This window comes from Primulina eburnea, chromosome 16, assembly GCF_022965805.1.
Source record: "Primulina eburnea isolate SZY01 chromosome 16, ASM2296580v1, whole genome shotgun sequence".
NCBI lineage: Eukaryota > Viridiplantae > Streptophyta > Magnoliopsida > Lamiales > Gesneriaceae > Primulina > Primulina eburnea.
This window is the reverse complement of record NC_133116.1, coordinates 3,937,151-3,953,223: the sequence shown is the minus strand read 5'-3', so window position 1 is coordinate 3,953,223 and position 16,073 is coordinate 3,937,151. Positions and strand designations below refer to the sequence as shown.

At 38.9% G+C, this 16,073-nt stretch overlaps 1 protein-coding gene across 1 annotated transcript in view; it reads left to right on the top strand.

Moving 5' to 3' along the window:
• The window catches only part of LOC140815943 (lysine-specific demethylase JMJ17), a 34,180-nt gene that overhangs the window by 11,532 nt on the left and 6,575 nt on the right, over window positions 1-16,073 (top strand). The window contains exons 9-23 of the mRNA XM_073174987.1: window positions 488-661; window positions 1,316-1,468; window positions 1,554-1,745; window positions 1,834-1,905; window positions 2,162-2,257; window positions 2,562-2,648; window positions 2,758-2,874; window positions 2,963-3,170; window positions 3,283-3,347; window positions 3,882-3,940; window positions 4,049-4,180; window positions 4,260-4,419; window positions 7,495-7,830; window positions 8,737-8,916; window positions 9,286-9,347. Coding sequence (XP_073031088.1) covers window positions 488-661; window positions 1,316-1,468; window positions 1,554-1,745; window positions 1,834-1,905; window positions 2,162-2,257; window positions 2,562-2,648; window positions 2,758-2,874; window positions 2,963-3,170; window positions 3,283-3,347; window positions 3,882-3,940; window positions 4,049-4,180; window positions 4,260-4,419; window positions 7,495-7,830; window positions 8,737-8,916; window positions 9,286-9,347 — 2,093 coding nt within the window. The remainder of the gene's footprint in view (window positions 1-487; window positions 662-1,315; window positions 1,469-1,553; window positions 1,746-1,833; window positions 1,906-2,161; window positions 2,258-2,561; window positions 2,649-2,757; window positions 2,875-2,962; window positions 3,171-3,282; window positions 3,348-3,881; window positions 3,941-4,048; window positions 4,181-4,259; window positions 4,420-7,494; window positions 7,831-8,736; window positions 8,917-9,285; window positions 9,348-16,073) is intronic.

The window sequence follows — 16,073 nt, the reverse complement described above, 5'->3', positions numbered from 1 at the left end:
TATGTTGATATTATTAAAGTTCAGTCGATTCAAGTAAATCTAGTGGCTAGACCTCTGTATCACTCCTACCGATTCCCTTTATCATCTCGGGAGAAGAGAATAGGAGTATCGATTTATGTTTTGCTGATTATAAATCTTAAAATCTTTTGAGATTGATTTCGCTTAGATGCACTTGAACTTCCTAGAGTCGACATAAGTATGAAGTTTACTTATTTTGGTCCAGTTTATGGATTTTCAAAGAAAATCTCGATCTTTAAAAACTCATTGATAAGTTCTTCAACAGTGTGACTCCCTTTTGCTGTGAGCTTTATTTCAAATTGTGAGCAGATGTCGCAGCTATATCTTTGTCGTGCCCTTTTATGATATAACCAACACTTTTTTAACTTAATGTCACGTGACGGGCCCTATACTCGAGTCCCTTTTGAATTTTGAACAACTATGAGACTATTTGAGATCAAGTAATGGAACTCACTGTCTTTTTATGCAGCACTGGGAACACCTTTGTGAATGCACGCCAAAGAAACTTCGCCTTTTTTATCGTCATACTCTGGCGGAACTGAACAATTTGCTTCATACAGTCGATAAGCCGGATTCAAAGGAGGCAGCCAGTGTTTTACGGAGGAAATCGTCCGCTGAAAAAGCAGTAGCATTGGCTAAAAAGGTGGTGACTCAATCTTATTCATGGTCGATAGAATTAACTTGACACCGGTTTCGATTTTTATGGGTGTAGTTGCTTGGTGCAAGCTCTTTTGTTAATTTGAATTTGTTTATTTAATTTATCCATCTTACTTAGGGTACTGAACTGTTAAGATTTTTGTGCGCCGTCACATATCTACCCTGATTTTGGTTTTTATGGAAATCAGAGACTAAGATAGCCTTTTCTGTGACGCGATGATCAAAGTTTAGTATGTTACTTTTTACCTTGTGTGTGATTGATTTAGTTCCTTTTTCTTATAGAAGGGAGAATCACTTAGTAACAACGCAATGACGCGGCTTGGAAAATAAGTTTGAATCTAAGTACTAGCAATACAATATTTTCGAGCATACAGTTTTGTCAAACTCTGTTTAGAGGCTATAGCTGCATAAAAGTTTCACTGATTATATTATTTTAAATTTCATTCCATTGTTATGAGTTGAAATCATGCATGCTTGTTGTATATGTGCATAAATTTGTTGTATGTATAAGAATCTTGTTTAGCCTGCCAAACCGCGACAGTTTTTTTGAGCTTTCCCTTGTCCATCATTGGCTATGATTTTTCAGTTTCATATCACTGTGCTATACTTTCTCTTAGTTTTCATTTTTCTCCTTGCTTAGGTGAAGGGTGGTCTTGTTACACTTGTGCAACTTGCTGAAGAGTGGATTTTGAGGGCTTGTAAGATTCTCGAACATCCATACTCTAGGTATGCATATGCCACTGCGTTAGAAGAAGCTGAACAATTTCTTTGGGCTGGTTCTGAAATGGATTTTGTAAGCTCAAAATTCCCTTGTTTTTACTTTCATCCAGATTTTAGCTATTTTGTGATTGAGCATACTCGTCTGATCCGCCCGATAGGTGCGCGAGATGAGAAACAACTTGGTTCAAGCACAGAATTGGGCAGAAGATGTGAGAGAATGCATTTCTATGGTCAAATTATGGTCCAAGGATAATAAATGTGACATTAAAAAGATACAGATGGATCATATTAACAAGTTACTCAGGTCAAGCAATGTCCTTTGCAATGAGCCTGGCCATTTTCAGTTACAGGTCTGAGTGTTTTCAGTTCATGGGTTTTCTCTTTCTTTAATGAGTTGGGTTATGGAGCACCAACTAATTTTGGCTAAATCATGTGTAGGAACACCAACAAGAAGCTAGTAAGCTGACCAACGAAATAAATTCTGCTTTATCTGTACATTCTGAAATTTCTGTGAGTGAACTGTCTCAGTTGCCACAATTTTATTTCGATTGAAAGATGTTGACAGTGTAATGGTTGTCATCCCCTTGTTTTATGGAGGCATCTTTGCCTATGTTTTTGTATTTCTTTCTACATAAGTCACCTAAATTATTCAAGTGCATCCTGGCAAATTGATACTGATGTGATTGTTGCACTTACAATAAATAGAGTCCCCTCTATATGGCATCTGCTTTACTTGGCTAATTTGCTTGTATTATTGTTTCTTCAGGTGTCTGATTTGGAAATTTTATCTGCCAAGGCTATTGATTTACCAATCTACATACCAGAAAGTGAGAAATTAGAGTACAAGCTATCAGCTGTGAAGGTACGTTCTTTTGATATTTATATGTTGAAACAATTTGTAGCAGACAGCTGGTTCTCTTGATAATTGGCATTTATCTTCGGACACCCCAAGAGAACTCGAATGGTGCCTTTTATTAGTGAAATCCTTCTTAATCTTGTAGCCAGGAACTCTAATTGTCTGATTAGCATTTTGTTAAATGTGTTCCGACTCTTTTACCGGTATAAGTGGAAATAACAGAGACAAAAAAGTTTCCTGTGCCATTGCATGATGTTTTATCAGGATTCTGTTTATTCTCAGGTTGTAACATATTTGTGAGCTTGTTTAGGTTTGGTTGGACAATGCTAGAAATTGCATAAATCAGAAATCTCGTTCTTCAGTGGAGATAGATATGCTCTACAAGCTGGAGGCAGAGGTGGTTCAAAATGCTCTTCCCCCTCTCTTTTTATGAATCCCCGCAACTGCTCTATCATTGAAATAACATCCCTTTGGTAGTGATGTTATTTTCTGTTTATACTTTCCAGATTTTAGACCTACAGCTTCAGCTTCCTGAAACTGAGCCTCTTACTGTTTTGATGAGGGAAGCTAAATGTTGTCAGTCTCGTTGCAGTGATATGTTAAAAAATCAGAACACTCTAGAGGTTGCACCTTGTTAATTCGAACTTCATATTTTTTTAGTGCACTGATCCGAAACTTATATTTGAAGTTACTTCCTCTTTTTATGTGCAGGAAGTCAAACAATTTCTTAGTGAATTCGAGGATTTTACTGTTAATATTCCCGAGCTAAACCTTCTGAGAAGATACTATGATGATATCACGTCGTGGAAATGCCGTGTAAATATAGTTCTTATGAACATTCAGGAACGGGAGGATCAAGAAAATGTAGTTGATGAGTTGATAATCCTTCAGAGAGATGCATCTTTGCTTCAAATTCAAGGTCCTGTCCCTTATTCTTTAATCATCCTATATGCTTGTTCATGTAGCTGCATACTTGTTAGTGCTCTTGCTTGATTTCATTTCACCATTTTTCCTTCTTACTTTCAATGTAGTCAATGATTTACCGCGTCTTGAACTTGAGCATACCAAAGCTTGTTGCCGAGTTAAAGCGATTAAGGTAGTGTTGCAAGAGCTGTTCTTTGGAGCTTTATCTTCTAAATGATTCAAATTTTTTGGTCGTAAATTTTAATTAATTAATATAAATTTTAAGATGCTTTCGTTTGAAGGGAGTAACTCTCCTTGTGCAAATTTTTATTTCTCATTTTTACCCACTTTATTTGCTTGGACACATGTTTAAAGAAATTCTGTTTTGTTGGTCAAATACTATATCTAGGGTGAGTGTGGTTGTTCATTAATGATTTTTGAATCTATGCTAAAATATTTATTTTCACATGTCCCTCCATGTGTAAACCAGATTCAAGAATGGAGGCCCAAAATTAAATATTTAAGGTGTACACGAGATGGTCATGTGCAGAGCAATGAAGAATATAAATAAGTCTATGTTGTGATATCTTGTGGGTCACTAATAGCTTTATATTTTAAAATGTATCTCGTAAGGATATTGAGTTCTACATGTCCTTCCAAGAGCTATCTATAGACTATAATGTGGTGTGAACACCCAATTGTTTTGTTTATGACTATATTCATGCAGGCATTTCACAGTAAAATGTCCATGGATTTTATTCAACTGCTGATGTCGGAGGCGACCACGTACGGTTCTATTTTGCTTGTTTTCATAGAAGAAATTTGTTTTATTTTGATATTCTTTAGATGTGTAGGGGAAAATATGGAAGCTTGAAATTTTTGTACCAATTTCAGACTACAGATGGAGAAAGAGAAGCTATTTACTGAACTCTCCCAAAGACTTGCAGTTGCAATGTCAGTGGAAGAAAAAGCAAAACTTTGTCTAGGAAACAAGGCGGAGATATCTGAATTTGAGGATGTCTTGAGGTTCAGCTCCCAACTTCATTTTCTTTTATTCGTATATTGTCTGTTATTCTAGGATTCTTTTACACTCGTAATTTTTCAGGGCTTCCGATGACATTGGCATTATTCTACCATCTATCCACGATGTCATGGATGCAATATCAGTGACCAATGTTTGGTTGATGAAGTCCAAGCCATTTCTGATTCACAACTCATCCACCATACCAGGTTCAAAGGCATGTCCTCGAGTTGATGTCTTGAAGGTATTATTATTATTAGTTTTCGAAAATGCTTGGTTGTCAAATCATATATTTAAAGATTTGGTCCGGACGTGGTGGGTTGAGGGGGAGGAACAAGGGTGGGAGGGTTACAAGTTTATGAGAAAACTCAAAAGATTGAAAGCTAATATCATAATCTGGAACAAAGAAGTTTTTGGCAATGTGGGTGTTAGATTGGAGGAGTTGAAGCTTAGGGTTAAGCTTTTGGACGAGCTGGAAGCCGAGGGACGATGGACTGAAGTTTTAAATTCAGAAAGAAGAGACGTGAAATGTGAGTTGGCAACTTTGAATTTTAATAAGTGGCAGTTGGATAGTCAGAAAGCGAAAGTGAAGTGGTTGAGGGAAGGTGATCAAAACTCTAGGTTCTTTCATTCATTGTTGAGCAACAGAAGAAATAAGTCCATTATAGACAAGATGGAGTTGGAAGATGGTACAGTGGTCATGGGGGAGAGAGAGATCGAGGAAAACATTGTCAGTTTCTATAAGCATTTGTATAGGAAATCGGAAGGGGAAGGTGGCGGGTTGGAGGATATGGAGTGGTGCCCCTTGGATAGCAGTGCAAGAGATGAACTGGAAGTTTCCTTTACCGAGGAAGAAATTAAAAAAGCAGTGTTTCACAGTGAAGGGTCGAAAGCGCCGGGTCCGGATGGTTTCACTTTAGCATTTTTCCAAAAGAATTGGGTTACAGTTAAGGAAGACTTAGTTAAGGTGTTGGCTGAATTCCATGGTGGGGGAGTGGTGAACGACATCACTAATGAAACTTACATCTGCCTTATTCCCAAGAAACAAGACGCGGTTAAGATCACTGACTTCAGACCTATCAGTCTGACGACGAGTTTGTACAAAATCATTGCGAAAGTATTGGCTAACAGACTTCAAAGGGTGATGAGCTTCACAATAGCAAACAATCAATGTGCTTTTATCAAGAGAAGACAGATTTTGGATTGTTGTCTTGTTGCAAATGAAGTGGTCGAAGATTACCGAAAGAAGAAAAAAAAGGGGTGGGTGCTGAAAGTTGATTTGGAAAAGGCGTATGACAATGTTGATTGGAGATTTCTGGATTTTGTGTTGGAGAAAAAAGGATTCGGATTAAGATGGAGAAGGTGGATAAAAGGGTGTGTGTCTAACATATCGTTCTCGATTTTTATTAACGGTAAACCGAGGGGGAAATTTAGAGGGGAACGAGGACTTCGTCAAGGAGATCCTATGTCCCCTTTTCTTTTTAACTTGGTCATCGATGCACTGGGTAGGATGGTTGACAGAGCTAAGGCTTTGAATGAAGTAAGAGGTTTGGTGGTCGGGAGGGGTAGTGTGGAAGTCTCGCACATTCAATTTGCCGATGACACGTTGTTCTTAGTTCAAAAGGAAACTCATGTGCGGAGACTTGTGGAAATAATCAATTTGTTTGGATTGAAATCGGGTTTGAAGATCAATTTTAATAAGAGTGTAGTCCTGGGGATCTGTTGTGAGGAAGAGGAAGTGCTTTCTTTGGCCCAGACAATTGGGTGCAAAAAAGATGACTGGCCGATTAAGTATCTAGGGCTACCTTTGGGAGGAAAACCGATGGCTTTTGATTTTTGGGAGCCGGTCCTTACTAAGATGTCCAAAAAATTGTCAAGCTGGAAGAAATCGTACTTATCTAGAGATGGACGATTGACCCTCATAAAAGCTGTGTTAGGCGCTATGCCTTCTTTTTACATGTCTCTCTTTAAAGTGCCAACAAAAGTAGCGAAAATAATGGAAAAAATTATGAGAGACTTCTTGTGGGATGGAACGGACGGGGAAAAGAGATGTCACGTCGTGGGTTGGGAAATGGTTTGCAGACCGAAGGATAGGGGAGGGCTTGGAGTGGGGAATATTGGTTTGAGAAACAAAGCGTTGTTAGGGAAATGGTGGTGGCGTGGTGTAGAGGAGAAGGGACAGTTGTGGATAAGTGTTATTCAAAGCATTTACGGTTTTCAAGAAAATGGATGGGACTTGGGATTGGCTAGGAACACGACTTCTCGTAGCCCTTGGAAAGGTATTTCTCGTTCTTTCCCGGCAATTCAGCAGCTGAGTGGGTTGGTGTTGAGAGGGGGGAACTCCATTAGGTTTTGGGAGGATGTTTGGGGGGGGAGAGGAACCTTGTTTCAAAGAGAGATTTCCTTCTTTGTTTTCGATTTGTACAGTCATCAATAAACCTATTCGTAATTTTTATGAGGTCTTCGAGTCGGGTGAGAGTCGTAACTATCGCTGGGACGTGCGTTTTAGGAGACACCTTAGTGACAGAGAGTTGGGGGAGTTTGGGAATTTGTTGGGAGTACTTCATTCGGTCAGGATCGAGTTGAATTCGGAGGATAGAAGGGTTTGGTTGGGTGACTCTTCGGGTCGGTTCTCGGTCAGTTCTTTTTACGAGTCTTTCTTCCCTTTTAATTTATTTCCTGCATTTCACCCTCATAATCAAATATGGAAAGTGCCTGTCCCACATAAGATTCAAGTTTTCTTGTGGATCGTCGCTCTGGGCAAGTTACAGACCTCGGATTCAGTGCAAAGAAGATGGCCATCTTGTGCTTTGAGGCCACAGTGGTGCTGCTTATGTCACGACCATGAAGAGGATCAGGATCATTTACTGGTGCACTGTGTGTTCTCAAGAAGTATTTGGATAAAGGTGCTGCAAGAGTTCGGATTAAGTTAATAGATCCGGTGGAATGATCCAGTCGTCAATACTTCTGTATACGGTGTTCATACATTCGGATATAGGCTTGAGAGAATACAGAATCTCATGCTTATTCGAGGACAGAGTGTGGGATTTTTTGAAATTCAGGTGGCGCAGTCAATCATAATACAAGGCCTAGGTCATTTACTACCATGTGGTTAGGGATTGGAGTTGTAATGTTGTAATTTATTTGGTCGTTTTATTTTGTCAGTGTTTTATGGCGGAAAACTCTCGCATTTGTATCAGACTATTTTACAGATTCTAATTTATTAGTTCCTATCAAAAAAAAAAAAAAAATTATTAGTTTTCTTTTAACGTTAATGCCAAATTGAAGAATGTGTCATGATGGAATATAGTTTTGGCAGGAGTTGGTGTTGGAGTCAGAGCACCTGAAGATTCATTTGGAAGAATGTTCACTGCTTAACAAAGTTTTGAAGAAGTGCATTGATTGGGAGCAGGATGCCAGCTCATTACTCCAAGCTGTGGAAAAGCTATGGAATATTGATATTATTGGTGATGGAATCACCAGTTGTTTCATTTCTGAACTTGAATGTCAAGTTTTTTCAATAGAGTCTGCCATGAAAGCCGGTCTTTCTCTTGGTCTTGAGTTCACTATGATCCCAAAACTTCAAGATGCTTGTTCTATGCTCAAGTGGTTCATTAAAGCTCTCTCCTTTTCTTTTGTTATTCCCACCAGTGAGGTGATATTCTCTCCCCGCCGGTTTACAAATATTGACAAACATATGTTTACATGTTTTATGCTTTTTTCTCTTCCCATGCTATCATGTATTGTTCGTTGAATAGTCTGCGTGCCTTCATTTTTTATTGGTGAAATTTATTTCTGGCAAACTTGTTCTTTAAATTGACTAACCAGGACAAGCCAAAGTGTCTTTTTACTTCTTGATTACACCATTACTTGGAGGTTGTTCTGTCATTTTTAAACATTAAAGTCCTTCCTCTTAAATTTTCATAACAAGTTGGTTGATCAATCTTTCAGGGTCGGAGACTATATTGGGGACTATTTCTCATAGATTTAAGGTTAATTCATTAGGGACTATTCCAAGCAGTTTCTGCTACCTTAACCTAGTTAAAATCAAATATATTTATTAACCGTAGAATTTGGTTCAACAACATCAATTTAGTGATATTTCCTTTTATATGATCTTATTGTGGTTTAGTTGGGAAAGATTCTGTTATATTTGTCTCAAAATATATTGTTATTAGTTGGGAAAGATTGTTTACCATATTTCACCAAGAGATTGTCTCCTAAATAAGAGGTTATAATTGTGTTATAAAAAAAATAAAAATAAAAAAATAATGACTTTTAGGCCTCCTTTGTCTTTTCGGTGTAAGCATTAGTGGCCATACTATTTATAATCTATGTTGTGTTGCATTTTTTCTTCATGGTTCTATGACATTCAAATTCTTCAAAAATTAAATTTAATAGTAGGTACGAGCAGTTTTTCAGTTAGAATCAAAGAAGCTCAATGGCTATTCCGTGGAAACATTGTTGACAAGACTTTCATCTTTTGAGGTTCTAACGATTTATGGATCGAAGTTTTTATTTTTATAGATTGACGTTTATGTGACTAATTATCTCGTTCTAGGAAGTTGGAATGATGCTTGATGCTGCCGTCAAACTTCCTTTGGAGTATAAATCATGTACATTGGTTGTCGCATTGATCGATGGGTTAAATTGGCTTGGTAAAGCCCTTGAATGTCTTCATCCCCGTGGTCGCTTACTGTTGGAGCTGGGCAGTGTTGAAGAAGTTCTTGTTATATCTGAGGTCTACTGCTATTTTCTTTTGCTTTTTGACTACAGATATCTAGTACTATTAATTAAAGGAGAGTTTTTTTTTTGCTTTACCTAAAATACCCTTATTATTTTTAAACTCCTCCTATTTTAAAGGAGTAGAAATTAATAATTATGTTAAAAATTATTTAAAATAATCTTTACAATTTGATTTATTTCTTTATAATATATACGTTTTTTAGTAATAATTTTTTTTCAATTTAGTTTAGTTTGCAAAAAAAATTTATATTATATCAATTATTTTACACATTGTGTGGAAAAAGTAGATGAAAAGTCTTATCAGTATACGCTCTTTCAGCTTCATTATTTTAATCTGCATTGATCTGATCTATCGAACTTGCAGAAAATCTACATACCATTTCCAATTATTGTTAGCCGTCTTCGTGATGCTATTCAGAAACACAAGTAAGTTTTGTCCTCAATGCTACCTCAACTCCCTTTTCTATCCATTCTTAATAGTGGTTCCAATAACACTTTTTCATGGCCCCCCTGAAAAAAAAATATATAGAGACAGAAGAAAGGTTATGGTTGTTCACACATTGGATTATTTTGATTATTTAAAGAAATGGCAAAAAAGGCTATGGAAAACTTTTTGCGAGGACTAATTAATTTCCTGTTATTAACTACTTTGCTCCACACGTTTGCTATGTTAATCAATCTCAAAATTTGTTTAGGCACCTTCATACTTTTTTTCTAAGAACATATTATGTACACTTGGAGTTTGCAGCAAACTCCTATATTTCTATGGTTGAAAGATTGCAGATGTTGCTAGCTTGTCCCTGCCACTATGATCGATAAAAAAAGGTTGCGAGGAACTAGACCAAATGAGTCTCACACAAATATATCTAAGATAAATAATGTATGGTTGTCTATGAAATTTATGATTTTATTGAAGTCTATACATCAGGAAAGTAGTAATACGACAAGGAGAAATATTTTATTGAAATTTATAAATTAGAAATCACTTGAAATGATTGATGATTACAAGCACTAAGAAAGAGCGATAAATTTCAGGGAGTGGTAACCTTACTATACTTCTTAAATTGAATAATGATGTGCAACTCTGGGAAAATTAAAAGCTTTACCTTCTTGCGGGAGGACTTTGGACTATGCCTATCTGTGGTTGCATGATACTTGGTGATGGAAACTTCTCTGAATTGAATCGGGTGTCGCATCAGTGCTAAAAAGGAATGTAGTGAGAGAATTTTTTGAAAAATGCTCTCTCCCTCTTCGTTTTTGAATCCTTCGACCGGAGACATTCCTAACCGTTTCCGTCGTTACCCTTTTTAAATCTTGTCGCCATCTTCCCTTTCATCTTCGTCGACGGCCGTCGGCCGTCGCCGGCTTTTCCACCCCTTTTTTCTTTGCCCTTCCGCCTCAGTCTCTTTTCGGTTCTTCAGTTTAAAATCGCGCTACAAGCTTCGTGTCGTGATGTCGGAAAACTTGTTCAGGAATTTCCGAACTGGAATTACCACACCACGTTCGAATATCAGGGATGAGATGATTAAGATTGATTTTAAAATATTTACCTTGCGATTGAGCTTGGACGGTAGATCCATTTGGTGGGCAGAAAAAACTAGGAATGCTTGCTATATGCTGGACTTTCAACGAGAAGAGGCACGGTGGATTAACCTGGTTTTCAGAGAATTTATTTACTCACAGCATCCAGTCTCGTCTTTTCGCCGCCTCAGAGGCAGGAACTCGGTGTTCATATTACAGAGGTTTGAAAACAAGCGCGGAAAATTCATTGAAATGTCTAAGTTCAACTCGCAAGGGAGAAAGTTCACCACTATTGTACCATGTTGCGCCAACACAAGTGGGTGGATTAAAGTGTCGAAGGTTTTGGATAAGCTGCTAATGGGAGAGATCCAGAGGCAGGCTAATCGGCATTCACCTGTTCAAGATAATTTCCAAAACAAGACATGCAATTCTTCTCAGAATCTGGGGGCGGGGGAGAGGTTTGGCAAGGAACAACTTCGGGTAGATGTGGATAAAAGTGGATTGCAGAAAGGAAACAAGAACAAGAACTGGAATGAAGCCATCATCATTACCAGACACAAAGCAACATCTAAGTGGAGTCTTGTTGAAGAGGCTCTTCGGAGGGCTACGAACAGGAACATTAAGCTATATCCTTTTCAAGCAAATAAAGCGCTTTGGTGGCCATATAATGCGGCAGAATACAAGTACTACATCAATTTGAAGAAAGGATATTTCGACTCTGGTTTGTGTTTGGAATTTCAACAGTGGTCCAAAGATATCAACACATTGGATTCGGTGGAGAGTTGCTGCAACAACTGGATTTGGATAAGAGGTTTACCTTGGGATCTATGGTCGCCATATAATTTCAAAATTATTGGGGATTGTTGCGGGGGACTGTTGGCCATTAGCCCTGACACATTACACTTTCGAAAGATTGGAGCAGCGAAGATCAAGGTGAAGGGAACTGAAGGTGGCTTCATTCCGACCAAGATGGTCATTCCACTGGCAGGAGGACCTACAGAGATCAGAATTATGGTCGAAAACTTTGACTCAAAGGGCTACGAAGCTTATGAAAAACAAACGTACGCTCAAGTAGTGGTGAATGGAAAGAAGATATTGGCGGGTTGGGGAAATAATAATATTTACAACACTCTCGCAAGGACTAAAGATGGAGACAAAAATCAAGGCAAAGGAAAGCTAACTATAAGGGAACCACAGATGCAAGACAAGAACGGTGCGGAATCAAGTAAGAGATTGGGTCAAAGAAATGGGAAAGATATTTTATATGGATCTCAGGGGCAATTGCTTGAGAATGTATTAGGAAATATTTCAGAGAAGGAATCCAAATTATCTGATCGAAAGTGTGAAGGAAAGGTGATGAAAATACTAAAGAATATCGTACCTAAAGATGTTTCAAAGTTTTCGACATCCTCCTTCGGATCCACAAACAACCAATATCCTGAGGACGTTGATAAACAGCCCGGAGTGGAGTTGCTTAATAACACACCAAATCAGTTCTGGAAAAAACACCGACGCAAAAGTCATTCAAATGACTTTGCGGGTACTGAATCACATGTTGTTCCTGAAAGCCTAACTCAGCAAATTCATGGCAGGGATTTGTGCAGCAATGACAAAGGAGCGGAGAGGGATGATTGTGATGACATGGAGTTTGAAGATTCTCAAGATGAATTGTTAGAAGAGGAGCTTGAATCCAGCGATTCACAAAGTGTTGGGTATACAAGTTCTGACAAGTATGACTCTTTTGAAGACGCTGCGGCAGATTTGGATGAATTGTTCTCAACTCCGAAGTCCACAAGGATCAAAAAGAATGAAGTTCAGGTTCAAGACTATGATGGAAAGTTGGAATCATTGCACACAAGTCCAAATAAGTCAAATACTAACTCAAACGAGGCTCCACGAGGCATTGACAAACATTCTGTGGGACAGGTACTAAACGGTGAGCATTCTCCTATTCTATATCATTACATTTCGTTAAATTCAATTTTATCATCCCCCTTCAGCGTCTTGGGTGAGAATAGGGGTCTAGTAGGGAGTGGGGTAGGCAAAGTTGATGAAAAGCCCTGTAACATCTCAGAATTACCAGTACCGATAGTAGGGGAAGACATAAAAGTGACAACGGAACAAGAAGTGGGGGAGGGTTTTATTGATATAGGAGGTAACCAAGTCAAACCGCAGAAATGTCGATTGAAAAGGGAGTTGCTTAGACTTCAATGCGGAATAAGTTATGAAAGAGGAACCACTTCGAGGGGCACAAAATGTTTTAGATGAAGATTTGTGCGTGGAATATTAGGGGAGGGGGGGGCTGGAGGAGAAGACAACTTGTTCGTTCAATAATTCAAAAGGAAAGGCCAGATATTATGGTTCTTGTGGAGACAAAACGTGAAAAAATAGACAAAAAATTCGTAGCCAGTGTTTGGAGATCGAGATTTGTAGACTGGGTTTGCATGCCTTCGGCGGGAAGGTCGGGAGGAATTCTTGTTATGTGGGATCCTAGAATAGTTAAGGTCCTAAATAATCTGATTGGGGATTACTCGGTTTCAATTGAGATTTCAAAGACAAACGAGATGAGTTGGTGGTTTTCGGCCATTTATGGGCCGGTAAATCCCAGGTTACGAGAACTTTTCTGGGACGAATTAGCGGGGTTGAAAGCAATATGCGGTGATCTCTGGTGCCTCGGAGGTGACTTCAATGTGGTGAGGAATTTGGGAGAAAAAATGAATAGCAATTCTTCAACTACAAGCATGTCCTGTTTCAATACTTTGTTAGAGGAGTTGGAGCTTGTTGATCCACCGCTTCTCAATGCCAGATTCACATGGTCCAACTTCAGGTCTACACCAATTTGTAGTAGGTTGGACAGATTTCTATTTTCCGATGGTTGGAGGCAGCTTTTTCCAAACATTAGACACACAGTGCTTCCACGACTCACATCTGACCACTGTCCTATCTTGCTGGACACAACTATACGTCGATGGGGACCAGCACCATTCAGATTCGAAAATGCTTGGTTGTCTCATCGACAATTCAATCAATTAGTTAAGTTATGGTGGAATAAAGAGGATGTTCAGGGATGGGAAGGATACAAATTCATGCAAAAGCTGAAATTGATGAAAAAAGATATCACCGAATGGAATAAGACAGTGTTTGGAGATGCCCGAGTAAGAATACAAGAGTTGACCTACAAGATTAGTCAATTGGATGGGATTGAGCAAACTGGAAACTGGACAGAAGAGTTGAAAGATGAGAGGAAGCGGGTGAAATGCGAGCTGGAAAAGGCATCGGTTACATATTGTCAAATTCAAAACCAAAAACTAAGACTTAAATGGCTACAACAAGGGGACCAAAATACTAAGTTCTTCCATGCCTTGCTGAGCAACAGAAGGAGTAGAGCCATGATCGACAGAGTGGAATTGGAAAACGGCAGCATTATTACGGATGAAAAACAAATCGAGAATGAAATTGTTGGCTTTTACAAGAAATTATTCACAAAAGTGGAAGGGGCAGCGGGGTTGTCATTTGATTTGGGGCTGGGTATGGAGGGTCTGGATTGGAAACCGATTACGAGAGCAGAGGCAGATGGGCTGGAAAAAAGTTTCGAGGAGAAAGAAATTAGAGAGGCAGTATTCAGTTGTGATGGATCAAAAGCGCCAGGGTCAGATGGATTCACATTGGAATTTTTTCAGAAAAATTGGGACACGATACGAATGGATGTGTTAAAAGTTTTTGCGGAATTTTTCGAAACAGGGGTTGTGAATGGAATTACAAATGAGACTTACATCTGTCTCATCCCGAAGAAAAATGATGCTACAAGTATTAAGGACTTCCGGCCAATTAGTTTGGTGACAAGTTTGTACAAAATCATGGCAAAAGTTTTGGTTCAAAGATTGAAAAAGGTTGTGGCTAACACTATAGCGGATAACTAGTGTGCTTTTATAAAAGGACGGCAGATACTAGACTGTTGTCTAATTGCAAATGAGATGGTGGACGAATACCGTAAAAAGAAGAAAAGGGGCTGGGTGTTAAAAGTTGATTTAGAAAAAGCTTATGATAATGTGGATTGGAATTTCTTGGACTATGCACTGCTTCGAAAGGGTTTTGGTGAGAGATGGAGGAGGTGGATTCAAGGGTGTATTTCTACTGTCTCTTTCTCAATTTTTGTGAATGGAAGAACTTGCGGAAAAATCAGGGGCCAAAAAGGGCTTAGACAAGGTGATCCATTATCACCTTTTTTATTCAATATTGTGGCCGATGTGTTGGGAAGAATGGTGGATAAGGCTAGGGAAGATAAAGAGGTAAAAGGATTCATAATTGGAAAAGACAAGCTGGAAATTTCCCATTTACAGTTTGCAGACGACACTTTGTTTTTTTTGGACTCTACTAATGATGTGATGAAGATATTAGGCATTCTAAGTTTTTTTTCAAGTAAATCAGGGCTCAAAATAAATGTGGGGAAGAGTGTCGTGCTAGGTCTGAATTTTGAGGATGAAGAAGTGGAGGAAATGGCAGCAACATTCGGAGGAGTTAAAGGATCATGGCCCATTAAGTACTTAGGACTGCCGTTGGGGGGTAATCCCAACAGGCTGGAGTTTTGGGAGCCTGTCATTTCAAAGATGGCTAAGAAATTAGTAAGCTGGAAAAAAGCCTTTCTATCCAGAGGTGGCCGCCTTATTTTGATTCACTCGGTCCTTTGTGCAATGCCATCTTATTTCATGTCCCTCTTCAAAGTTCCAAATCATGTCTCGGCCAAAATGGAAAGGTTAATGAGGAACTTTCTTTGGGATGGGGATGAAGGAGATAGACATTGTCATGTGATAGGTTGGAAGCAGGTGTGCAAACCAAAAGATAAAGGAGGTTTGGGATTGGGGAATATCGGTCTTCGAAACAAGGCTCTACTTGGGAAATGGTGGTGGAGAGGATCGTCAGAGAAGGAGGCGTTGTGGAAAATGGTTATCAAAAGCAAATACGGTTTACAAGATAATGGGTGGGACTTGGGATTGGCGGAGAGAACATCGTTCAAAAGTCCTTGGAAATTTATTTCTAGGTCTTACCGGGCTTTTCATCAACTTACTAGATTAGTGCCAAATCAGGGTAACTTAATTAGATTCTGGGAGGATGTTTGGGAGGGAGGGGACACTTTCAAAAACAGATTTCCATCATTGTTTCGTATTTCGGTCTCAGTTAATAAGCCTATCAGCCATTACATTCAAACCGTGAACAATGGGGTGGTGTCTTCTTATACTTGGGATGTGAGATTTAGGAGAGATTTGTATGACGATGAGGTTCAAGAGTTCACCTTTATGTTAGGTGTCTTAGAGGGGGTCAGGTTGAGGTTGGGGTCGGGAGATAGTAGAGTATGGTTGGGGGATTCCTCGGGGTTGTTCTCTGTCAAATCTTTCTATAATTCTTTCTTCCCAGACTCTCATTTTCGAACATTCGGTTGTTTCAAAAACATTTGGAAAGTAAATGTACCACAGAAGATTAAGATTTTCTCGTGGATCATCGCGTTGGGGAAGTTGCCGACTTGTGACAGTGTGCAGAGAAGATGGAAGAATTGTGCCCTTTTACCTCATTGGTGCTGCCTATGTCGGCAAGATGCAGAAAGCCAAGATCATATACTCCTACACTGCTCATTTG